Raw genomic sequence first — 26,787 nt, forward strand, 5'->3', positions numbered from 1 at the left:
TCCCTTGGCACTGCCTACTGGCAGCCTCCTTGCCAGCCATGCTTAGCTTGTGTGGAGGGCGTACCTTAACTAGTACTCTTGCCGGCTAGACATCTGTCTAGGCTCGACGGTCACTGTGCTGCATTCATAGTCTCCACAGCTCACTCAGAACAGGTCCTTCCTGCCCCACCACTCTGCCCTGGCCATTTGTTGCAGTAATTATGGGAGGAGCACCATGTTATCTCAGAGGCGCAACTTCCATACCCATGTCCTGCTCTTACTGTATAAGATTTCTGTAACAACTTAGCATTTATGATTTCCTGACTTCCCCTCCTTCAGAACAGTTAAGCTTTCTAAAAAAAAGTGATCATAATTTTCATGTTACAGCATTTCTACTCAGAGTGCCTTAATCGTGCCTACATTAAACAGGAAAAAGAGTAGTTTACATGGGAGATTTTTTTTTTTTCTGATTTTGTCCTTTGAGCAAATACTTATGGAGCTAATACATTTTAGGCTCTGTTGGGTGTGATAAGAAAACAACCTTAAAGAAATATTGTCTGACTTAAGGAATTAATTACTCAGCCTAATGAATTGCCGATGACTAGTCAACCAGGTCATGTAGTTCATTCAGGAAGACATGGAATTGGGGCCAGTAATTTGTGCTCAAGTGAATGGGTGGAGCAGGTGGTTTACTGCTCTCGTGCCGCTCTGAATGATGACCTGTCACCCTTGCCACACGCTCTCCCCGACCAAGTCTATGTGTGTCGTCCTCTGCAGATGGACCCAGAGAATGACCCAGAGTTAGTGGTCTCCAAATGAGGTACCATGCACGCAGGTGTGTATAAGGTGATCAGTGGGGGTTCAGGCTGAAAATAACTTCCACTTCTCCCCCTTTATCCTTTGAAAAAGGAAAAAACACACTCTGTCATATATAATCTAGATTATGACTTGAACATTTCTTCTTTTGGTCACAGGGTCCATAGGGAGCTTGAGACACCCTGGATGAAGCGTAAGATCTCCACCCGCGCCTCATTCTTCAGCTGTCAGGATACTGTGACTTGTGGCTGTTTTCTACTGTTAAGTCAATTAGATGAGGAAAAAAGCCAGACTTTTTACGTATAAACAGGGGTAAGCAATTGTGTTAAAAGTGTGGGGACCACTGTCTCTTAAGCTGTAGCCTAGTGCGTGCTAGTCATTCTATCCATGATCCATTTCTGTTTTCTTCTTGACAAAACAGCAAGCCTGGATTTTTGTGGCCGTTATTAAGAATGTGGAGGAGGTAAGCCTTTATGCCATGCAGAATGGCTCCTGTCATAATTTCTATCTTCTATCACCTTTGGAAATTTGGTTGGGAATAACACTGAGCTATAAATTGTTTTGGTCTTTCCCATACCATTAAGTGGTCTCTTAGGGCTGCTGCCGACTGGATTGTAACCTCCCTACCTCCTTCTGTATGTTGAAATCCTGATTCCCAGTGTGACTGTGTTTGGAGAGTCTTTAGAAGGTTGAATTAGGTCATGAGTGGGGGCCCTTATCCAACAGGACTGTGGCCTTAGAAAAGAAAGAGCCCCTTCTCCCCCCCACCCCGTCTCCCAACTGACTACAAGCCAGAAAGAGAGCCCTCATCAGAACCTGTCCATACTGACACTCTGATCTCAGACTTCGAAGCTTCAGAACCGTGAGCAGGTCAGTTTCTGTTCTGTAAGCCACAGTCTGTGGTGTTTTGTTATAGCAGCCCAAGCTGATAAAGACTGAGGCTTAGGCTTTGTAGTTAACTGTTGTGAAATCTTCATTATTACACAGTAAAACAGGCAGATCAAGAGCACAGATTGGGTTACACTCAGGCTCAAATCTCATGTGGTTTTGGGTAACTTCCTTCATCTCCAGAAACCCATTTCCTCAATTATAAAGTAGGGATAATAGGAGCACCTGGGTGGCTCAGTCAGTTAGGCGTCTGACTCTTGATTTCCACTCAGGTCAAGATCTCAGGGTCATGGGATCAAGCCCCACACCAGGCTAGGTGCTGGGCATGGGATCTGCTCAAGATTCTCTCTCTCTGTCTGCCCCTCCCCCTTCCCATGCTCTCTCCTCCTCTGTCTCAAAAAATGAAATAAAAATAAAATAAAGCAGGGATAAAAATTCCTTAAAATTTGAGGTATGATCATACAGGGATACATATTTGATACCTGGTTTATAATATAGACTTTATACACTAGCAATGAAGTTCTCATCATTTTTTGATCTCATGAAATTGTGGTGATTTAGATGGGTAGGAAAAGTCTTGTCCCTCCAATCCTTGCAAGTGGGGCAGAATAAGGTTATATTCTGCACTTCCTCATTTTTTCTCACTTTTAAACTTGGAATTAAGAATCTTCATTTGTAATTAAACTCCTACTTGAATCAAATAGATGCATACCTTCCCATTATAAAAAATGTGCAGTCATCATTTTTCTATATGCCAATCACATGGCTTAATCACAAGATGTGGGTAACTACAAAAGACACCAGAACTTGCATCTAGTTTTGCTAGAATGGGCACAAACCACGTTTTATAAAGATGTGTTTCAGTAGATGTCTTGTGATTTGTCACCCCACATAGTATATCATCCTGGTTGTATCTTTTGTACGTATCTTTTTTTTTTTTTAAGGATTTTATGTATTTATTTGACAGAGAGAGATCACAAGTAGGCAGAGAGGCAGGCAGAGAGAGAGAGAGAGGAGGAAGCAGGCTCCCTGCTGAGCAGAGAGTCCGATGCGGGACTCGATCCCAGGACCCTGAGATCATGACCCGAGCCGAAGGCAGCGGCTTAATCCACTGAGCCACCCAGGCGCCCTGTACGTATCTTTTGTTGAATGTATTTATTTGTAAGAGCTCCCATAACAAAATACCACTCACAGAGTGGCTTAAGAAACAGCAATCCTCCCCCTTTTATTCCACAGTTCTGAAGGCCAGAAGTCCAAGATCAAGGTGTCATCAAGTTTGGCTTCTCCTGAGGCTTCTTCCGTTGGTTCACAAATGACCACCTTTTTGCCATGTTCCCACTTGGTGTCCTTCTGTGTGCACACATTTCTGGTTTCCCTTTGTGTGTCCAAATTTCCCTTTGCTATGAGGACACCAGTCTGACTCACCCTAAGAATTTCAGTTTAAATTAATCTTTTTAAAGATCCTATTTCCATATGCAGTCCTGTTTTGAGGCACTGGTGCTTAACACTTCAACACAGGAAGTTTGAGGGAGAAGAGGACACAATTCAGCCCACAGGAGGTGAAGCAGGAAATTCTATCACTCAAAACTGGCCTTCAGAGGTGCTTTACAGCAGGTAGGAGTTCTATACCTGTTTACTTTTTTTTTTTTCCAAGCTAAAATCATGGCCATGCTCTAAGATAAAGAAACTGAAATGTTGTGATTTCTCTTTGTGTTTCTGTAAGGGATAAACCAAAATTTCTCAAAAATTTTGGTTCTCCTTGAGATGCTCCATTGGATTTCTTCTTTGTGAGAGCATTTGACTGTACTCTTACCTATGCGACACTCCGATTTTTACAAAATGTCCCCTGTCATCCCCGGCTTGGCGCCTTATTTGATGGCTTCTCACTGAACTCTCAGTGCGGACTGCTAGCTTCAGCACACGGTGCCAGTGGGGAATATTCTTGGAACCCACGGTGGCTTTTGAGATCTGTATCAGAAGATCCCCGCACCAAGGCCTGCTGCCTGTGGGATGTGTAGCTCACCCATTATTCCAAATCATGGGCTCCGGAAACTGAATGCAAAATAGTTCAGACCATTTGTTTCAAAGATGAAGATTCATAGTTTACATCTCATCCCAGTTGGTTCTATGGCTTCAAGAAGGTGATGTGCTCTGAATGAGCTCAAGTTTTCCCCTTGACTAGAGCCACATAAAGTAGCCCTGTACACAAGCAGGCACCATCAGCTATATTTAGGGGGTATTTGGTGAAACAGCTATGTGCATAAACTTGTATTTAATGAAGAATATTCTCATCAATATTTCCTAACAGCTTTCTCTCCTCTGGGTCCCAGTGGAGGATTTTCTCTCTTTCCAGGGACTTCTCTTGGTGCTCATTGCCCTCTGTTAGAAACTGAATCTTGTAACAAAACATATTTCTTATCTTCAAATAACTAAAAAGCTTTTGACCAAACTTGTGGCCAACCACTTGTGAATGTATACGACTTCATAACACCAATTATATGCACTTTAAAAATGCTTGATGCCATCTCATATTCTTTTCTGTCATATTGTTCTTCTTATTTTGGTTTATTTTATCTTGCTATATCACGTCTCCCTCTGTGAAGTGCCTTCTATCATAACTTCTGGGTAGGAATTTTTATTTTTTCCCAATTACTATGGATGTGTATATGGTCATGTGTGTATGTGGAGGGAAAGAATTAAATGCTTCCTAGTGAAGATGGAGTTTTTATAACGACTTGTATCCCATATTGCATTTCAAAGGAAGCAAATCCAATGGGGAGCCCTGGAAGACTGCAGCTTCTCTGTGATTCTGAGGACATAGTTTAAACGTGGTGGTTCCAATACCTCAGCCATTTCTAGGAACAGCAGTAAATGCTCTCTTGCCTTTTCTCCTTAAAGGAAAACTATCCCTTAGGGGAAGCACCAGGTGTTGTGTAGGAAGGACGCAATTGTGTACTGACATCTTCAGAAGAAAAGCCAGTGATACCATCTTAGACCCGCAACGAGGAACTGTGCATGCTTAAGGTAAGCCCCTCCGGAGAGCTGAGAACCCACTCAAGGTATCCAGACCACCCCTGGAAGGACGTGGGTGGGAGGTAGCCCGAGGAATGCTTCCAGGAGAGTTCCTTGGTAAACTTGATCCACTCGGGAAGCGCATTTCGGGAAGCAGGGCCAGTACCGCGGACAGCACCAGGACCCCGGCCCAGGGTGGGGGAGACAGCAGCACCACGGACAGCACCACCGGGAGCGAGCACTGCGCGCTCTGGGCGGAGGGGCGGGGATAGGCGGCCTCATCAGCTGATGCCTGACGTAGGCTGGATCCCCACTTTGAGAAGCAGGTCTGGAGGGGCGCGCCGGCGTTCCGCCCCAGAGCCGCGGCCCCAGACGGCGTGGGGCTGGGGCTGGGGCGATAGCAGGAGGCAGATCCCCAGAAAAACGGCCCCTGCCTGGCTTCCCTGCACGGGCTTGAGGCTGCAGCCCGCCGCCCGGAGGGGCGAGGAGGGAGCGGACGCGCAGCGCAAGTCCTGCTCTGACGCACCAGCACCCCTCCGGCACCCACAGGCTCCGGAGGCGCCAGCTGCCCCCCGACTCGGGAGATGCTCAGCTCTGGGTGACCAGACTGCTGTCCGTGCCGCGGGGAAAAGCCCCGGCAAGTGACGGCTTCGGAGGGCCCCGGCTGCGCTGCGAGACGCAGCCCAGCAGCCTCGTCTCAGCCACCCCGTCTCCCGCGTGTGCTCGCTGGCAGGAGGTTTCGGAAACAATCCCCAGAAACCCCGCCACCAGCCAGAGGTCGCAAACACCCCGAGTGGCTCCGGGCGCAGGGGCCACGACTGTCTTCCCGAACGCCCCTTCTGCACGCACCCCGGGCCGGTCTCCTGACCCAGCGATGGATTCACCTGTGAACCTAACCTATTTTTTTCTCTCCACCCCCGCCCCTTCGGAGACCAACCACAGCAGCCTTGACGCCGAAGACCCGCGCCCCAGCCCGCCCCTCCACTCTGTCTTCGGTGTGCTTGTTCTGACCTTGCTGGGCTTTCTGGTGGCTGCGACGTTCTCCTGGAACCTCCTGGTACTGGCGACCATCCTCCGTGTGCGCACCTTCCACCGGGTTCCGCACAACTTAGTGGCGTCCATGGCCATCTCGGACGTGCTCGTGGCGGCTCTGGTCATGCCGCTGAGCCTGGTGCATGAGTTGTCCGGCCGGCGCTGGCAGCTGGGTCGGCGGCTGTGCCAGCTGTGGATCGCGTGCGACGTGCTCTGCTGCACCGCCAGCATCTGGAATGTGACCGCCATCGCGCTGGACCGCTATTGGTCCGTCGCGCGTCACCTGGAATACACGCCCCGCGCCCGCAAGCGCATCTCCAATGTGATGATCGTGCTCACCTGGGCACTCTCCGCGGTGATCTCGCTGGCGCCGCTGCTCTTCGGCTGGGGGGAGACATACTCGGAGCGCAGCGAGGAGTGCCAGGTGAGCCGCGAGCCCTCCTACACCGTGTTCTCCACCGTGGGCGCCTTCTACCTGCCGCTCTGCGTGGTGCTCTTCGTGTACTGGAAGGTCTACAAGGCCGCCAAGCTCCGCGTGGGCTCCAGGAAGACCAACAGCGTGTCACCCTGGCCGGAGGCTGTGGAGGTGGGTGTTACAGAGATCCTTGAAAATACTTTACTTTCATTCGTTCAGGCTTTATCTCCAGCGCACGGACAGTTTGTAGAAAGTGAGCTTTTTAGTTTTTTGGCGGGGGAGGGGAGGGGAGAAGGGGGAGGACAGATGGTAACATGACTTGGCAGAAAGACTGCTCAACATCAGGCAGAGCGGATTAATGTTTTAGGCCAGTCTGCTTTTTTCTTTGCAAATCAAAGCAACTAATCTTGCAAAAACAGAGTATCTCCTGGCTTACCACCTGCTGTTCTGCAGTGTCCTTATGAGGCATTCACCCATTTCGGAGCCTGCTTTTGTTAGACACTTCCACTGCCTCTGTGTTGCCTTCTGGGTCTGTTTCCAGCCCCATCGGGCCTTTTGTGGGCAGCAGAGGGTCACTTGTCCGCCTTCCCAAACAAGCGACAGGAGGAAATTAAAAATCTAAGGCAGACAATCCCCCAGGCCTTTACAAGTAGCCTTTTCTGTGAGACAGTAGCTACGCAACAGTGAAGTCTCTTATCCTGTCTTCTTTCCACCATGCTTTCCTGTTTGGTTGTTAACCCTTACTAATCCAGCCCTGTGACTGCAGATTCAGGAAATGCACGACTGAATGCACCGGGTGTGAAGACAGCTCTCCCCACCCCAGCTCTCACTGCCAAGGCCTTCCCTTGAGCCCAATTCATGTATTTAAGTTAGGTCAGAAGTCTACACAGCCCCAGTTTCTGTTCTTGGCTCTGGAAAAACATAAATTCTATTAAGCATTTTAAACCCACACTGTGTATGGGCTTGGTGCAGGGAGTGAAGAATGATAAAGACATCATCTCTCCCAGGAAGAGCTCCCTCTAGTGAGGGCGATAGACACTCTGGTGAGTGCTGTGATACGGTTGTGTTTGGGGATCAGTAGCTAATTCCAGCAATAACCAGTCAATCAAGCTCAGAGGGACCAGAGGTGTAGGTAAGGGAGAAGAAAGTGCGTCCTTCTAGAAGCGGGAAAAGGGGGTCAGAGGCTACCTATCCTTTTATCCAGAACAATGGCCTCAAGCAGGGGGTGATTTATCCCCTCCATGGGCCATTTGGAATGTCTGGAGACATTAAGATTTGGGGGGAAAACATTGTATAATGCACCAGGCAGGCTCCCCCAACAAAAAATTATTCAGAGCAAAATGACAGCAGTGCTAGATTTGGGAAAACCCTGTGCTATTAGATTTCGGAACGGAACGAGGAGTGCCGATGGGGCACCAAACTGCCCGGGGCTTCCACACGCATGACGACCCACCCCAACTCCAGGCCAGGAACAAGAGCACTGGCCACCTTCAAGGGCCCTCCTCCCACAGACCCTCTTCTGCCAGGATGCTTATCCAGGCCAATGGTTTACAACAAATACCAGACATGGGGTGACAAGGAAAAGCAGTCACAGTTCTGTCTTATGAAATTTACTGCAAAGTGATGCAGCCTTTCACTGCTCTGCTCTGGAGAGAACATTAGCAAAACATTTTTACATTGTTCTGCTTTTATATGTATTTTTTGCACCATTTTATTTTCTCTCTCTCTCTCTCTCTGCCACATAACTTAAGAAAATAGGGCCGTTGGTTTGCAAGACCTTCAAATGGTCCAGGGCTCCACTGTTACTGGGAAGGGTGAATGACAAACCAGGTCTCCTGCTTTGTCTCTGGTAGCAGGTGCCAAATTTTCCATATAGAGTCCTACCCCCAACTGGCTGTGTTACCTAGGGAAACACAACACTTTTTCCTTGCTTCTTTGTCTGCTAAGTTTTCTTCAAATACCTACTGAGAGCCTAACCTCTGTCAGACACTGGGCTGGGAGCGGGCCACAGGAGAGACAGGCCTTGCCCTTGACAAAGCACGTCATCATGCACCACTACTAAATGTCTGGCATAAAAAGATCATGCTGGATTTACTGCTGACTAGTCTGTGGCAGAGCTCTGCTGGCCAGCCACAGTGTCTAATCTTAAATGGCATTTTTGGGAAGCAATGGAGATCTAGGGGATGTTGGGAGGGGTGACTTCATCTGCCTGAATCTTTCTCTATTTTTTTATTTTACTTAAATCCAACTCATTAACAGAGAGTGTATTATTAGTTTCAGAGGTAGAGGTCAGTGACTCATCAGTTGCATGTAACACCCCGTGCTCAGTGCACCACGTGCCCCCTTCATGCCGCCGCCCAGTGACCCCGTCCCCACCTGCCTCTCCTCCAGCAAGCCTCTGTTTGTCCCCTAGAGTTCAGAATCTTTTATGATTTGTCTCCCTCTCTGATTTCGTCTTATTTCATCTTTTCCTCCCTTCCGCTATGATCCTTTGCTTTGTTTCTTAAATTCCACATGTGAGGGAAATTGCGTGATAATTGTCTTTCTCTGATTGACTTATTTCACTTAACATAACATCCTCTACTTTCAGCCACATCATTGCAAATGGTTAAGATTTAATTTTTTGATAGCTGAGTAATATTCCATTGTTTATTTTTTGATATTTCTTTAAGGTAAATTTTAATTTTTTAATTTTATTTTTTTTCAGTGTTCCAAGATATCCCATTGTTTATACATACCACATTTTCTTTATCCATTCATTTGTCAATGGACATCTGGACTCTTTCCATAGTTTTGCTCTTGTGGACGTTGCTGCTATAAACATTGGGGTGCAGGTGCTCCTTTGAATCACTACGTTTGTACCCTTTGAGTAAATACCTAATAGTGCAATTGCTGGGCCATAGGGTAGCTCTATTTTCAACTTTTTGAGGAACCTCCATATTGTTTTCCAGAGTGGCTGCACCAGCTTGCATTCCCACCAACACTGTAGGAGGGTTCCCCTTTCTCCACATCCTCACCGACACCTGCTATTTCCTGACTTGTTAATTTTAGCCATTCTGACTGGAGTAAGGTAGTATCTCATTGTGGCTTTTATTTGTATTTCCCTGATGCTGAGTGATGTTGAGCATTTTTTCATGTGTCTGTTGGCCATCTGGATGTCTTCTTTGGAGAAATGTCTGTTCATGTGGTCTGCCCATTATTGACTGGATTTTGTTTGTTTGTTTGTTTGTTTTTTGGGTGTTGAGTTCTTTATAGATTTTGGATACTAGCTTTTTATCTGATAAGACATTTGCAAATATCTTCTCCCATTCTGTAGGTTGTCTTTTAGTTTGTTGACTGTTTCCTTAGCTGTGCAAAGCTTTTTATTTTGATGAAGTCCCAATAGTTCATCTTTACTTTTGTTTCTCTTGCCTTTGGACGTGTCTGGCAAGAAGCTGTGATGGCCAAGGTCCTAGAGGTTGCTGCCTGTGTTCTCCTTTGGGATTCTGATGGATTCCTGTCTCACATTTGGGTCTTTCATTCATTTTGAGTTTATTTTTGTGTATGGTGTAAGAAAATGGTCCAGTTTTGTCCTCCTGCATGTGGCTGTCCAATTTTCCCAACACCATTTGTTGAAGAAACTGTATTTTTTCCATTGGACATTCTTTCCTGCTTTGTTGAAGATTAGTTGACTATAGAGTTGAGGGTCCATTTCTGGGTTCTCTATTCTGTTCCACTGATCTATGTGTCTTTGTGCCAGTACCATCCTGTCTTGGTGACCACAGCTTTGTAACATAGCTTGAAGTCTGGAATTGTGATGCCTCCTGTTTTGGTTTTCTTTTACAGCATTCTTTTTTTTTTTTTTTCTACTTAAGGTCTTCTGGTTCCATACAAATTTTAAGATTATTTGTTTCAGGGCGCCTGGGTGGCTCAGTGGGTTAAGCCGCTGCCTTCGGCTCAGGTCATGATCTCAGGGTCCTGGGATCGAGTCCCGCATCGGGCTCTCTGCTCAGCAGGGAGCCTGCTTCCTCCTCTCTCTCTCTCTCTCTCTGCCTGCCTCTCTGCCTACTTGTAATCTCTGTCTGTCAAATAAAATAAATAAGATCTTTAAAAAAAAAAAAAAGATTATTTGTTTCAGCTCTCTGAGAAATGTTGATGGTATTTTGATAGGGATTGTATTGAATGTATAGGTTGCTCTGGGTAGCACAGACATTTTAACAATATTTGTTTTTCTAATCCATGAGCATGGAATGTTTTCCCATTTCTTTGTGTCTTCCTCAATTTCTCTCGTGAGTACCTTATAGTTTTCTGAGTATAGATTATCTCCCTCTTTGGTTAGGATTATTCCTAGGTATCTTATAGTTTTGTGTGCAATTGTTAATGGGATTGACTCCTTAATTTCTCTTTCTTCTGTCTCATTGTTTGCGTATAGAAATGCAACTGAATTCTATGCATTGATTTTATATCCTGTGACTTGGCTGAATTGCTGTGTGAGTTCTAGCAGATTTGGAGTCTTTTTTGGGTTTTCAACAAGAGGATCATGTCATCTGTGAAGAGTGAGAGTTGGAGGACTTCTTTCACAATTTGGACACCTTTTATTTCTTTCTGTTGTCTGATTGCTGAGGCTGGGACTTCCAGAACTATGTTGAACAGCAGTGGTGAGAGTGGACATCCCTGGTCATGTTTCTGACCTTAGGGGAAAAGCTGTCAGTTTTTCCCCTGTGGGTTTTTCATATATGGCTTTTATGATATTGAGGTATGTTCCCTCTACCCCAACACTGCAGAGCTTTAATCAACAAAGGATGCTGCATTTTGCCAAATGCTTTTTCTGCATCTATTGAGAGGATCATATGGTTCTTATCCTTTCTTTTATTAAGGTGGTGTATCACGTTGATTGATTTGCAGATGTTGAACCACCCCTGGATCCCAGGAATAAATCCCACTTGGTTGTGGTGAATAATCCTTCTAATGTACAGTTGGATCCTATTAGCTAATATCTTGGTGAGAATTTTTGCATCCATGCTCATCAGGGATATTTTTCTGTACTTCTTTTTGGTGGGGTCTTTGTCTAGTTTTGGGATCAAGGTAATGTCAGCCTCACAGAATGAGTTTAGTTCCATTTCTATTTTTTGGAACAGTTCCAGAAGAATAGGTATTAATTCTTCAAATGTCTAGTAGAATTTCCCCTGGGAAGCCATCTAGCCCTGGACCTCTTTTTTGTTGGGAGATTTTCGATTACTGACTCAATTTCTTTGTTGGTTATGGGTCTGTTCAGCTTTCTATTTCTTCCTGTTTCAGTTTTGGTAGTTTATACATTTCTGGGAACTTATGCATTTCTTCCACCTTGCCTAATCTGCTGGCATATAATTGCTCATAACATTCTCTTATAATCGTTTGCATTTCTTTGATGTTGGTTGTGATTTCTCCTCTTTCATTCATAATTTTGTTTATTTGGGTCCTTTCTCTTTTCTTTCTGATAAGTCTGGCCAGGGGTTAAAAGACGGGCTTCTGAGGGATGCCTGGGCGTCTCCGTTGGTTAAGTAGAAGACTTGGTTTTGGCACAGGTCATGATCTCTTGGTTATGGGACTGAGCCCCAGGTTGTGCTCTGCCCCCAGTACAGGGTCTGCTTTGGGTTCCTTCTCCCTCCTCTCCACCCCTTCCTGTTCATGCTCTCTCTCAAAAAAACAAACTAAATTTAAAAGAGAAAGGCCTCTGAAATTGCTTTATATAATGCATTTTATATTTTTAGGTTTTAAATTTTCACAGCTGGATCAGATAGCCCCTCCCATTTCTATCCTTCTACTTGTAAGCATCTGCTTTTCCCCTTCTGAGGGGACTCCAGCGAACATCACTCTCTGGGTCAGATTTTTAGTCCAGGACAATAAAAGCTTCCTTCAATACTCTCATGAAACTCTAAGTTCTATAATAATTTTTATGTTTACTTTATCTCTGAAGTTTAGGAAAAATCTAAGTTATAACTGTTAACTGAACTGCAGGCCAGGGTTTTAACTGAAAATCTATAGGTTTGACATCTTACCTGGCACTTCTACTGTGTGACTTTGTTTTTTTCTGTGACACCCCTAAAGACAGGGCATTTAGGAGTTCGGGTCAAGCTAAACAGAAACATGCAAGACCTAGGTCTGCAAGGCAGGTGTGTTTGGGGATGTTACAAAACCTTTGAGACTATTTTAGAGTTAGAATTTTGCTTAAGACCTTAACATCCCAATTAAAGAAGCTGTTAACTGTTTGGTATTTCTCTCTCCTCTAAAATGATTTAATTTATTAATTTTGGTTTGGCCAGAATTTCCTTATGAAGATTTTAAAAAGGCATAGAGGGCACGGATTGCATGAAGCACTGGGTGTGGTGCAAAAATAATGAATACTGTTATGCTGAAAATAAATTTAAAAAAAAGGCATTTGTCAAGAAAAGGACAAGAGTTAGGATTATAGGGCAATTTAAAATAGGAAGTCAAAGTTCTTAAAGGAGAAGTTCAAGACCTTGGCTTCGACAAACCATGACAGACAAGAAAGAACCTCCAAGAGCCATATGAATAATGTCTCAGGATCCCTGACCAGAGGCTGACAAGGCACCACACAATCACCAGCCCAACACTTATTGAGCTGGAATATGAGCGAAACAAAGTGACATTCTTTCACAAACTGAGACCCAAAGCCAAGTTTGATTCATTGCTTTCCACAAATTGGTCTTAGGTCTAATAGTCCTCAAACCACTACCCTTGGCTCTGACTTGGAATGGATTATCAAAGCAATGCCTTATAGAATAATCCTTTATACACTCAACTGAAAGAAAGGCTCTCCAGGAGAAAACATTTAAAAATTACCAATGAAACAAAGACTTTGCACTTATGGACAAAAAACAGCAAAAGCAAAGCAAGTAGCAGGAGAATAAGTACATTAAGGGCATAAAAAATACTTGCTAAATGGTACACCTCCAGGACGAGCGATCTAATGGGCTTATGCAAGGATCTAATTCAATTACCAAATGGTATACATCTCAATGAAAGGTCTAGTTACTTGATACAAAAACCTAAGCCTGAAGACCTTGAGGGAAGGCACTTTTGGTTACAAGTCCTAGGATAACGAAATGCAGAGAACAAGAAGAGCCAGTGAGACTGGCACCCTGAGGGCAACTGGACTTTGGGGCCCAGAAAATACACCTGTGGTCCAAGCATCCTGGGAGCATCTTCAAAATGGCACACTCTAGAGCTAAGGGTGATACAAGCACTGCACAGAATCTGAGATGGAAACACAAGCCGAACCTGCTGCTTACCACAGTAAGACAGAGCCACATATGTCAGGTACTGTCTCTAGAGCAGGGCAGAATGCCAGCCATCTCTGGGCCTGGGGACAGCACAGAGTTCAGGAACTGGAGGGCGGTCGATGGATATCACCTTCAAGTAGGGTTACTCGGTGACACTGCTGTTGATTGGCAATCAGAGGAGCATTTATTGGGGTGAGTCCTACCCTAGTTGGCATGGGTTAGGGTAGGACTCAACCATGGATTGGTTGGTTTGCAGGTTTGTATTCACAGAGCTATATGGTCCCTGATCAGCCAGAGATATTTAAACACATGGCAGGACTCCTTGTGACCATAGCTACAGAAGAATCCGTCTTTTCCTAAGTTAGTTGGGAAGTTTGAGGAACGTTTACACTCTTCCCCTTGTGGAGCCGTCACTCAACATGCAAGACCATTTCTCGTGTGAGCATCCTGCCTCATCTGCCCGTCCTCTGTTCTCACAATGGTCTGGTCTAACTTGCAAATCACCCAAAACAACACTTTTGAGGTAAGGGTTTTCATCCCTGAGCTCCATACCCATTACGGATGGTAATCTATCGATTATTTGTGATATTAATAGGAAAGTGCAGCCAAATGGTAGAGGAAATTAAGGAAACACATTAGATTTATGATTAACTGGTGAATTATGATTTAGCACACAACCATTTTGGAAAGATGAGAAGTCTAACATGTAAGCCCATGACCCCCAAAGAACACATATACGTGGAGAGATTAGGCTATTGTTCACTTAGAGAAATTTCATAAGCGAAGTGATGGGCATTGAGGGCATGTGCTGTGATGAGCACTGGGTGTTACAGCAGCTGGGGAGCTGCTGAACACTAAAAATTAACAAATAAACTATAACAGTGTTATAAAGATAATTAGGAAAAGCCTAATTTGGCTTGAATGTTCACTTTCTTTTACCCTACTACTTCTTTTTCTGTGAATCTACTAATGAGCATGTTGAGTATTTGGTAGAGTAATTCATAGAATTCAACTCTCCAGACTCGGTTAGGTGCCTGGTTGCTATCATTGATTAACAAGGAGCAAAGATCTAAGGAGTCCCCGAGTCAGAAAGCCACAGGTGAGCCACCAAGAGACATAAGACAACTAGAAACCTAAAACCTCCCAGACAACAGATCCTCCTCCTAGCAGGGCCTCTGCTACCCCAGAAGCACCACTTTGAATCAGTGACCCTCTTTCTTCTGACCAGTGAGTTGGTGTTGAATGCCACACCAGGAGAAGTGTCAGTGCTGATCAACATTTCACACTGAGGTCCTAGAAAATGTGCTTTTCCGAGACACATGGAGTTCTAGGACTCACCGATAAACAATTCCTGACTCCAAGCAAACCATAAAAAGAAAGTAATTAGAAAAAAAATATTTAAATTGAGTTTAGACTAGAACACTAAGGGGTTCTCATAGAACACGGCAAGAATTGTTGAAACATGACACTTGAATCTTTGTTGGAAGGACCCGTGGATGTGGGCCCCCACCCTGCTGTACTAGTAACTCCGTGAGAAAGGAGCATGAATCTAACACCTGTGAAGGGACATTCTGCTGGGACACCCTATTGACGTGGGAGAAATCGTCCTGAAGACAAACTCAGAAATACAATACCTGGAACCTGTTTGAGAACACACTTCACTCACCAGGAGAACCGTGACATGGAGGAAAACCCGTGCAGGTCCAATGAATGTATGTTCTATTTGGGAATAGCTCTTCCTCTGTAAGAGCCTGTAATAGGCTGTACCAGAAGAACACGAGGTTTTATAGTATAATTGCCAAATAGTCTTTGAATCAGGGCTGCATGTAAGGCACTTAACCTCCCTTTACAAGGACCATGACTGAAGCCATGGGCTTCCATGAAACTGTCTTATAATACGTAGGCTCCCTTTCCTGAGACTTATTTTTATAGAAATACTCAAATCCTACACTTAAATGTAAGTCATACACCTGGACGAGCAACCACTGTGGTCGCATCCCTCAGATGAACAATGAGCTACATCCTGACACGGCAGCCCTTTTGCATATAGGACAGGATCTGAGTGTTGGGATGGGCAGGATCTCAAGAGAGGCAGATACTCTGAGTGTCAATCACTGGGAAAGAAGATGGCTCTCCAGAATGGAAACCTTGCAACCTCTTCCGTTATGCAACAGGAAACTCCTGCAAATTGAATGTGCAACTCTGGGGGTCTATCTGAGCCTTACAGAAGGTTGGCTTTACGTTGGTCGTTTCGTTGTGGAGCTCATTCTGTCTTGTAATGGAAAGTTGAGTATATAAAGGACTGCATGTGGGCTTCTGGAGTCAGTCTGCAAAAGCTAACGACCACAGGGAAGGCAGACATGGAGTCGTGGTGGGAGGGGCTGGTCGGGTCCCAAGAGTGCGCCATCTCTCAAAAGCCAGGATATCCGGCTGTGTGTTGCTGTGTTTATTTCTACTTTAACAAAAGACTAGTTTTAGAGTTCTGCCTTCATATCAGCTGTGCTATAGAGAATTAAGGGGTGGGTGCAAGGGAGTCACAACCCTGAGTGGCCAGTGTCACCACCAAAAAAGTGCTGGGAGGGAGCAGAATTGGGGGCGGGGCGGGGTTGAACGGTCAGGATCAGAATTCCCCTTCAGTTGCCATCTTTGGAAAATGGGGGGAAATGTCTTCCCTGATGCCATTTTAGGATTGAGTTTTATTAAAAATTTGGTGGGTTTCCCTGTTTTATGCTGGAAAATGAAACTATACATTGTGTTTGCATTTCCGTAAATGAATTCACTACAACGCACTACCAGATACGTGCCAATGATCTGAGAAAGCTTCCCATCGAGCCAACTCGGGGTGAGATGATTGGGATGTAGAAACAGAGACTTTCCCTTCTCGCCTCGTGTCTGTTGTGAGGGGTGCAGCATGGGGCACTGTTTGTTCCAATATTGACGATCTTTTCAATTGTGCAGGAAGCAGTGTTTCGTTAGTCAAGGAAATGACAGGAAGGCTATCGTACAAACTTAATAATTCATATATCAACTAATATCGCTTTAACCATAGTATTCCTACGTACGCCTGATATTTTATATGACAGACAAGCCGATATCTTTTGACTCCAATTTATGGATGTAGTCTTGAACCTGGTAGGTGGTTTAGGTTGGCGAGAATGACCTTCCGACTTGGCCCTTGACCGGAAAGTTTGTGTGCTGCCTGAGAGAGAGCTGGGGAATTCTCCTTTCCAAACGCACTGGGGTCACAGAATGCTGGTGTTGGGAAGAATAAAATCTAATATCCATGCGGTCTCACCTACCAGCGAATGCTTGATTGGCCCAGAAAGCCTGCCTGGGCCGGTTAGCTTTGCTAGTTTAGTAAATCTACCCACTGTGATTTCTCCGTATTTAGGCTGTCTTTTTGTCAGATATTCCTTATTTCAATTCCCTAAAGATGGAAGTAGAAGGACTGGAACGGAGGGAAGAGCCCCTTTCCCAGAAATCCCACGTCTCTGGAGAAGGGACTGGAATGGGGACAGCCCAGTTCTGTGGAAACCTGCCCACAGGGGACCTGGGAGCACCCCCTGGGGAGAGCCTAAGCGTCTGGAGTCTGTTTTCCAAGAACGTTGGGGAAAGGCAAGGACACAGAATAAGCCCCGAAGGAGATCCTGGTGAGTGAACTGTCCCCAACAGTCATAGGAAGCTGACCTCAGAAGAAATTCTAGAAAATTCCTTCAGGGAGGACTCACATGAGCACAGAAAGCTGTTAAAATTTCAGGAAATCAGGCTTTTATTGCCCAAGGGGTTGGTAAGGATTGAGCGCGCTTTTGATTACTCACGGACCTTTGTCAGTAAATTCTGTCCTGCATGACCGATCTATTTCTGTTTTCCCTGCTGACTAGACAGCAACAGGGAATTCATCTTCGCCACGTTTGTTAGAGACGCTCCCAGCTCCTTCCCTGTCTAAGACGTAAGCACGCGCCGCAGTCCCATGCCCTGTTTCCACAGCTGAGGGTGGGCTCCACAGGCGGCCAGTTTCCCGCACCCGACCGTCAAGGACTTCCTTTTCCGAGGGATGGGCAGGAGCCCAGCATCAGTGTCCGGTTCAGCTCGCACAGGCCTGACGGGCCCAAGGAGCCCTTCATGGAGCTTCTGCTGATCTTTTCTAGGCGAAGACCCCTGCGCCGCAGCCCCAGATGGTGTTCACCGTGCGCCACACCACTGTCACCTTCCAGACAGAAGGGGACACGTGGAGGGAACAGAAGGAGCAGAGAGCTGCCCTGATGGTGGGCATCCTCATCGGGGTGTTCGCGCTCTGCTGGCTGCCCTTCTTCACCACGGAGCTCATCGGCCCTCTCTGCGCCTACGACATCCCTGCCGTCTGGAAGAGCATCTTCCTTTGGCTCGGCTACTCCAACTCCTTCTTCAACCCGCTCATCTACACAGCGTTCAACAAGAACTATAACAGCGCCTTCAAGAACTTCTTTTGTAGGCAACACTGAGCGGGAGGCCTGGGGAGGAGGGACAAGATCCTCGAACTCAGTGAGATTTCCAGCTCCATCTGCTTCCCCGTCCCTACCATGGACCCCTTCCACATGGAAGAGGCATGTCCTCCAGGCTCTCCGGGGTCATCTTCAGAACTAGCCCTCACTTCCCCACTCCGAGGTAGGAATGTGGGTCTTCACAGGCAGCTTGGGTGCCCTTTTTTTTTCTTTTACAATTTTTTTTTAAAAGATTTTATTTATCTGACAGAGAGATCACAAGTGGGCAGAGAGGCAGGCAGAGAGAGAGGAGGAAGCAGGCTCCCCACTGAGCAGAGAGCCCGATGCCGGGGCTCCATCCCAGGACCCTGAGATCATGACCTGAGCCACCAAGATGCCCCTGGGTGACCTTCTTGATCTAACTTAATCTGTTATTGTTCACTCTGCACCTAACAGCCACAGACTTTGCCCACAAAATGCCCTCCCCCTCCCCCCAGTCCACTCCAGCCTGGCCGTCGTCCTGGCCCCAGAGCAGTCATACAAGGTAAACGAGAGGAAGGAAATCAAGCAACGTGGCTAGAAAATGATGGAGAAGAAGTCAGAACGGGGACACCAGAGGGGCAGGAAACCAGAATTCCCAGTTTTCTGGTAGAGTCCCTAACTTGAAATTTCGTTCTATGGTCCTGGTAAGTATACCCTAGTACTTACTGTGTACGTCCCAGTGTTTGGCTACAAGATATTGTCTCTAACCCTATTGAAGTGCATAGCCACAGCACAGCAGCTGTGAATATTGGCTTTAAGACTTTGTGGCAACCACACACATGCGTGCACACACACACACACACACACACACACACACAGAGCTATGGAGGAGGTCAAGGTTCTGCTTGGCTAGTTTATTCTAAAATTCAACCCGTCAACTTGGAAAGGAACTAAAAATCAAACACCAACACCTCTTTCCATTCTGAAGCAACTGTACAATCCGCTGGTTTTGTAGAATCTGTCAAATGTGCTTATTTTCTATGGGTTTTATTTGTATGGAATTTATTCGGATGTTGCAGGACAAAGACCTCTATCCTTGGATCCTGGGCGTCCAGGAAGCGTCATGACGTGAGTGGCCGACCTCAGCACAGCTTCACAACCGAGGACTGTGAAGGCACGCTCACCAAACACGTCAATTTACAGGGACAGTTGGTTAATTTGCTGTCTTTTTATTGGTGTGCGAATCCCACTAGCAACTAGTGAGAAAGGCAGAAGCACAATAAAATGTGGCCTCAGTCCCTTACAAAACGACACCTTTCTCTAAATGAGTCAACAACTAGATGATGATACAGCAGTTATAGGATCAGAGAAAACCCAGGCCGTCAGTCAAGACTTTGAAAAGGTCTCGACAATAAAACTGACTGTGGTCCGCTACGTCCCTGATTCTTGGAATGCATGAATTTAAAATTATGTATGATAATCACCTTTGAATTATTATAATAAATATATGTCTGCTTTTGTTTATCATAAATTATATCAATTGAGATTTCAAAAAATAGTCTACAGCCATACCAGCCTGAACGCGCCCCATCTCGTCTGATCTCGGAAGCTAAGCAGGGTCGGGCCTGGTTACTACTTGGATGGGAGATTTCAAAAATAGGAAATTTGTGTTCGTTTGTATGCTTGGTTGGAAGCTTAGTCTTGCCTTTACCGCAAAGTCTTTCTCCAAGAATGTGAGTGAAGGAGAAAGTGTTGTACATCTTTTGTGAGGTTGTGACTGACATCGCTAAGTACAGACCTCAGGTCTAGAAGAATTTACTCAGAAACATTCTCAGATTTCTTTGTCCTTCTGCATTTATCAGTTCAAGTACCAAACCCATAAATATCTCAAAATACAGATTGTTGAGTTACCTCCCCTGCTACTACCTGCAACGACAGAGTCCCATTCGACGTGGGTGCGGTGATAAAGAAGAGCTTCCAGAATTCCGCTAGCGCCCGCAGCGGACGGAGTCACGCACAGACACTGCAGAGAACCTGGAGATGCGCCATCAGAACCAAGGGTAAACGGTTAACGTCTATTCTCTCTGAAAGTGCATGTGAAATTCTTTACTATATGCCATAATTTCAATGTTTGCCTTCTTCTCTTTAAAGAAAAGGGTTATTTCCTTCGAACTTTACAGTAAAGTGAGGCTTTCAGAAAACATGCCACATCGGTCTGGTGGCTTTAGTAACTTCTGGACCCCCCGCCCCAACCAGGGTTCGGCACACCTTGTTGGAGAGATACGTTGTCATAATAGCCATTTCAATCTCCTACCCAGTTATTACTATCTTGTGAGATGCGTTAGGCACGGGACTGTTCGTATGTATCTCACACTTCCCAGACGTCACTTAGTCACTTAAAATATTCCCGGTGCGGAACACTCTACAGACAGCACCCAGAGCTGGAAACGCCATCCGCGAGAAGGACCAAATGGCAACAAAGGAATCATCTTGCTTCCATTTCAATCCCGAAGGCTGCCGACCACTAGGTAGGAAATATTACAAAATGCAAACGGTGGTCAAGGTAGGCGTGTCGGGGGCATTTTGTCCCCTGTGACTCCGCCGGCCGCCCAGCGCTGACCCGCAGTCTCACGCTCAGTTCTGTCTGTTCGCCGGGCTGGGGTCCTCGCCCTCCTGAGCGGCCCCTGAGTGACGGGGGCCAGGTCAGCTCCGAGGACCACATCCTTCGTGGGTGGCCCGCGTCTGGCCACCATGAGGTCACCCAGCCACACACCGGCGCTCTGTCCTGTCCTGCCCTTTGCATTCAGAGCTGCACACTCTTTCCTGACCCCTCTCGGGTGCAGAGACATTGTCTCTGGCCAACAGGTGTCTCTGTCGACAGGACTGAAGAGCGTCCTGAGCCCCGACCAGACAGGCGCGTGCTGCGGGCGGCGGCTTTCCACAGGACAGTGTCTCCAGGCTCCACCGTCCAACTTCTCTGGGGGTGTCGTGGGCTGAGTCGTGTCCCCCCAGAATGCGTATGTGACGCCCTAACCCCCAGCCCTCCGGGTGTAACCGGATGTGGAGGCGATTAAGGGAATGTGAGGTCCGGTGTCCCTCGAAGACAGGAGGACACAGGCACACGGAGCGACAGCCCTGAGAGGACATGGGGAGAGGATGGCCTCCACATGCCGGGGAGCGGCCGCAGGAGGGACCCGCCTGCTGGCACCATGACCCCGGCCACCCAGCCCCTGCAACGGAGAAAATGGATTTTGTTTGTTTAAATGGCTTGGTCTGCGGTACTTGCTTAATCAGCCCAGACACACTACTGCAGGATAGGGCTAGGGAGACGGTAGGACTAGGGACAGGGTTGGGGTTTGGGCTAGGGTTAGGGATAGAGATAGGGTAGAGATAGGATAGAAATAGGATAGAGATAAGGTTAGGGTTAGGGTTAGGAAGCTCTGGGAGATTCACCCGGTAACCCGACGCCCAGCACAGGAGACTCGGCTGCTGCAGCCCCGTCCCTGACTCCAGCCACAAATGCACAGCGCTGTCTGTCTGTCCGTCCGTCCGTCGTTTGATTCTCCCCACGTGTCCCCAGCACCGCACTCTACTCGAGGCCTAGGGTCCGCTGTGCTGTCTGGCAGGTTCCCCAGCTTGCTCTCACGGTCCTTCACGGTCAGGGTCGTCCCAATTTTGTCAAACACTATCTTCCAGCTGCAGCCCTACTATCTGCATGCTGAGCTCCCGATAAAAAGTGGTTGGTACTTTAAACTAACAGTGCGTGAAATGAATCCGTATGGCCCTCAAGTGACTCAGGGAAGGTTGTCTTCTTTCTGACGCTGAGTCCTCCTGTCCGAGAGCAGGGACATCCTCGTTCGACTGTCACCCACTCATTCCTTCCCACTCCTTCGCCAGCCAGCCTAGGTTTGCCCCCGGCAGAGTCAGGGTCCTCACGCCCCCCGTGAGGCCATCCCTGGGACAGAGAGTTCCCGCTCCAGACACACCCACCCCACCACGCAGCCCGAAGCCAAGGTCCAGGGACCTACGAATGCAGCGAGGACCCCACACACCAGCCAGCTTCCCCCGCGTGATGGGAAGACACCGGATGCCCAATAATTTCACTAGAGAACATGCGCACTGTTGAGTTTCCTTTTGCTGCTGTAACAACCGGTACATATCTGATGGCTTGAAACCATGCAAGTTGATCATCTCACGGTCTGTGGGTCAGAAGTCCAACACAGCCTCCCTGGCTACAAATCATGCTGCCCATGGGGCTGTTTCCCTCTGGAGGCACCTGCTTTCCTGGGCTTGTCATCTCTCCTCCGGCTGCAAAGGTGGCAGCCTTCCTCCCTCTGACATTCCATGGCCACACGTCCCTGTGACTCACCTCTGTCCCCCGTCCCCGACTTCGAAGGATCCCTTGATCACACCAGGCCCAGACAGAATCAGGGATGATGCCCCTCCCTGCCGACAGAAGCCTTGTGAGCAGCCGCGGGTGCCGGTGTCCACACGAGGCCGCAGGTGTGAATGTGGATTGTGCACTACAGATCGAGGGGGCTCAGGTCGGTGGGGCCGTGGACAGGACACAAGCCCCTTCAAAGTCTGGACCTCTTACCGAGGGTGCTTCTGTCCGCGGCCCAGAAAACCTGCCCGAGATGGGTGGCTGAGTCCTGGGGCCACTTCCAAGAAATGCTTGGTGATGGCACCAATGCCACCACAGTCCTTTGCTCAAGCAGTTGGAATGTGGAGTCTTACATGCAGCTTCGTGGGCTGATAGGCTGGACTGAACTCCTTTAGAAGCTCACAGGGTCACTCCCGAAGAGGGGAAGCTGGTGCCGTGTATGCCAGCAGCTGTGCGGGAGGGCTCACTGCCCAGATCCCCCAAAATGGGCCACTGTGCAGCGGCTGTGCAAATCAGCCTTCCCTTGGGTCGTGACCTCTCTGCCTCGATGGGGCCCGGGACGCGGGGCCTGCGGTGGTCCGTCGGGGAGCACGGAGCCGAGGGAGGTGGGGACCTTGTCTTTGGGGTTGGTCGCGAGAGTCTTGAGAATCACGAGGAAGAAGACAGAGGCTGTGGTGCTCAGGGACAACCTCCCAGAAGGGCTGGACTGGGAGCGGGATCCAGGGCTTGACCGGTTTATACACACAGAAAGACGGAGGTCACGCTGTGTCACCGTGAAGTCTGCGGTCTGTGCTTCTAGGGGAGCCGAAGTGAAGCATATATTTAAGAGAAAGTTGTATCTGACCTACGGTCTGATACCCGCTTTTTCTTGAAGCCCAGGCAGGTATACCGTGTGAGGACCCTCCAGGCAGTGCCCTCCCCTCTGGCCAGCAGTTAGTCCTGGGACGGGTTTGGTGTGGCCCTTCTGCACGGAAGACCAACGGCCCCGGCGCGCAGGCTGCCGACTGAGCACGGGGACCCTTGCATCAAGCCCTCACACTCCCCGGAGGCCTCTTGCCGGCAGGAACGAGGGACCGCTGGGGGCGGGGGCGGGCAGGGCCCCTCCTCCTTCTCAGAGAGCGCGACACTGGGAAGCCTGCTGGTGTTGGCCTTAAGGCCTCGCAGACACGGATTTGCCCTCAGCTCCCCTCGGCCAAAATCCCCGTGGGGACCTGTCTGAGCCAGGAGCGCTCGGAAAGGTGCGCAAGTCCTCTCCGCACATCCAAAATGAAGCCGCTTTCCGACATCAAGTCTTGGAAGGGAGCGGCCGGCTGAACGGGCCCTTCTCCCTGGTGTGCGCCGCCCACGTTAGGAAATAATGAACATGTTTCATTCGCCACATCCCGTCCTCGCGATGCCTCTGCTGTCGCGGCGGTGTTAAGTCTGCTCTGAAATCGTTATTTCCTTCTTTGGTCCTCGGAAGACTCGGAAGCAGCTTATTAGAAAACCAGACAAAACCATCATTGTGATAAAAGCTGTAGGCGCTTCGGAAGCCTCGGCAGAACGCCTCGGAGGACGATCGCGTTTCTGAAAGTGTAAATGGCGCTACCAGCGCACTTCCTTCCCAGTGCACATTCTGGGGAGCTGCTGTGGCCGTTCCGCAGAGAGTGGAGGAGACAGAGCTGGAGGCACTAAAATGCGGGTCCCCCCGAGGATCCCTCAGTCCGCACGGCCGTGGGGAGCACGGCATTGCCCCCGTGCACGCAGTGGGGCGCGGCCCTCAGACCGGCCGGTGCCCAGGGACCGGCGCTGGCTGCCCGGGGCTGCCCTGCGCGTTGCTCGCAGCGGCACGGAGGCCGCCTTCAGCCCTGGTGCGGGGAACACGAGCTGCCCCAGCTCCTCGCTGCTGCTGGAGACCAGCCTGTCCTCTTCTCTCCGGCCCCTTGCAGATCCGAGGGCGACAATCAGTACGTCGTCAAGTGGCTGTTTATGCTCAAAGCACAGGACCGTCGAACACATTCTCCGGGAATGGGGGGCGTAGCTGCTGGCCGAGGTCCCCACAAGAGCGGACGCCGTGGCTGACGGATCTGGTGTGTGAACTGGTGGTCCCGCGCGGAGGCTGAAGGAGCAACAGGACCCCCAGCCGAGCGATCCCTGTGTCAACCATCACGGGCTCGCCCTCTCTGATCCTGTCACATCTGTACGTGGGTTTTTTAAAACAAGATAAACGGACTTATAAAAAATGTTTAGAAAAGCCCCACTTAATCTCTGGTATTGCAACAGCAAATTGAAAGCTCCTTTCTGTAGTGATCACGGAGCTGCTTTCAGGGAAGGACGAACTCCGGGTTCCCCAAGTGCACCCCTTGGTCCGTCCCATCTGTACCCCTACCCTCCAGCCGCCGTGACTTCTGCGACCCGCCCACCAAACTCCTACGCCGAAGGGCTGCCCGCCGTGGGAGAGCGTTTGGAGACGGCGCCTCCGGGAGGGGCTCAGGGTTGGGCGAGGTGATGAGGGTGGACCCCCCCGATGCCACTGGCGTCCCTGCAAGAAGAGACGCCGAGGACTTGTTCGCGCTCCCCGTGCACCCTCGGGGCTCGGGCAAGCACACAGTGGGAGGCCGGCCACTTGCACGCGCGGCCACCGCAGCTGGAACCTTGATCTTGGACTTCCAGCTTCAGAACGGCGAGAGGGTCACTGCCTGTCATACAAGCTCCGAGTCTGAGCCGTTTTCCCAGCCTGAGCTCATACAGCCAGGGTTAACTTACTCAAAATTGAAATTCTGGTGTAACTGGTAGACTTTTTTGAAGGATACGTTCATGTGCCTTCTTCTCATGCATCTCCAGGCAAACAGACCGCTCCCAGGTCAGCAAGGGTGTCCATCTGCCAGGACTGGAGGGTAAGCCCGTCAGGAGACACTGGATTGGTCCGCTCAGCTTCAAACAGCCGCTTTGAAAAGACAATGAGAAAGGAGGGTTTTCCACATTCCTCTAATGCCTTTTTGAGTGTTAGAATTAGAAACAAAACCACTGGGGGGGATGTATGTGTGCGCACACATGCGTGTGGGGGCTCGTATGAAGAAAGAGAAAGATTTTAAGGAATTGGTTCATGTGATGATGGAAGCCTGCAAATTCAAAATCTGTAGAGGCAGCCAGCAGGCAGGAAAGAGTGCATGTTGCAGTTGGAGCTTAAGGCCACCTGCTGGCGGGAGTCCTCCTTCCTTGGGGGACGGCAGTCTTTTACGAAGGCCATCCACTGATTAGACGAGGCCCACCTGCATCCTGGAGGTTAGTCTGCTTTGCTCAAAGTCCACTGACAGATGTATCAACCACATTTTAAAGATAGCTTTACACCTAGAGTATTGTTTGACTAAGTATCTGGGTACCATGGCCCAGTTGACTCATAAAATTCCCTATTACGGAGGTTAACTCTCCTGCATTCAGGACCTGACTTCCCACCGGGAGGACAAGGGGGTTTCCTGGCTTCGTTTCCAGGTGGACACATCCCTTCTTCCCAGGTACAGAGCAGACCTTTCCATGTGTGCATTCGGTCCGTCTTTCATCTCAGCAAGACGCCCCTGAACAAGTTCTAAAAAGTCTAGTCCATTGTTTTGTTTTTCTAGTGGCTCCATTTTTTGCACGTTGAACTTCCTTGTGACTTTCAGGAATCTCTGATGGATCTTCTCTTTCCCCTCGGCACCTCCTGCCTCCGTCACGCTCCTCCTCGTGCTTCGGGCTCTTGCTTCCATCCGCTGCTCACGTTCACGACCCAGTTGTCATTTCTGAACCGACTCTGTCTTCTCCTTCTCTTCCCCGAGATCGAGGAGCCCCCACGGCACGCCTTCACAGCTCTGATTCTCTTCTGAGTTTCTGAGTTGGAGCTTTGATTTATGACAATCTTCTTTTCTTGTTGAATGATACATAACTTACATTAGACTGTCGTGGTTCTCATCTGCCTTTGTTAAACGTCTACACATGAGAAACATCTGAATAGAAAACTGAGCTTAAATCCAAGTAAGCGGCTCAAAAAAGTTACACATCACTAATGATTGTAACAAATACATTATGAAAGCAACTATCTTTTCTTTTTAAAGATCTTATTTATTTATTTGACAGACAGAGATCACAAGTAGGCAGAGAGGCAGGCAGAGAGAGGAGGAAGCAGGATCCCTGCTGAACAGGGAGCCTGATGTGGGGCTCGATCCCAGGACCCTGGGATCATGACCTGAGCCTAAGGCAGAGGCTTAACCCACTGAGTCCCCCAGGTGCCCCAACAATCAATCTTTCAATTAAGAAAAAAATCAGCAAGTCTAAGAATTCACATAATGGCCAAAATGAGCCGCCTCCGGTGCTAGAATGGCTAGGAGCACCCTCATTCCCAGCTGGTGGGAGTGAAAATTGCCCAATATTTTTGCAGTTCATTCCTCTCTATGTAACAGAAGCTTTGATCATGCGCAGAGCAGAGAAGCTTCCACGTGCTCTTCCTGCCCCACATTAGGGATGGGCCCCCCGGAGCTCAGAAAAGCAGCTCTCTATTTAGAAAATCATTTTTGAGAAGGTGACAGTTGTGTTATATGATGT

The 26,787-nt window shown here is 48.3% G+C and overlaps 1 protein-coding gene and 1 long non-coding RNA gene across 4 annotated transcripts in view; one reads left to right on the forward strand and one right to left on the reverse strand.

Annotated features, from left to right (window-relative positions):
- Positions 1-26,787, reverse strand: part of LOC131829980 (uncharacterized) — a 77,294-nt gene that overhangs the window by 15,761 nt on the left and 34,746 nt on the right. The window contains exon 4 of one of the 3 annotated variants that reach the window (XR_009353051.1): positions 23,343-25,156. The exons of the other annotated variants lie outside the window; for them this stretch is intronic. This is a non-coding gene — a long non-coding RNA (uncharacterized LOC131829980). Of the gene's footprint in view, positions 1-23,342; positions 25,157-26,787 lie in introns of those variants that run through there. 3 annotated transcript variants of the gene reach the window in all.
- On the forward strand, positions 4,834-18,682 carry HTR5A (5-hydroxytryptamine receptor 5A). Its single transcript, XM_059172349.1, has 2 exons — positions 4,834-6,313; positions 17,553-18,682. The coding sequence occupies exons 1-2, from the start codon at positions 5,570-5,572 to the stop codon at positions 17,883-17,885; spliced, it is 1,077 nt and encodes a 358-aa protein (XP_059028332.1). The 5' UTR covers positions 4,834-5,569; the 3' UTR covers positions 17,886-18,682.

Source organism: Mustela lutreola, chromosome 4, assembly GCF_030435805.1.
Source record: "Mustela lutreola isolate mMusLut2 chromosome 4, mMusLut2.pri, whole genome shotgun sequence".
In the NCBI taxonomy this organism is placed as follows: Eukaryota; Metazoa; Chordata; class Mammalia; order Carnivora; family Mustelidae; genus Mustela; species Mustela lutreola.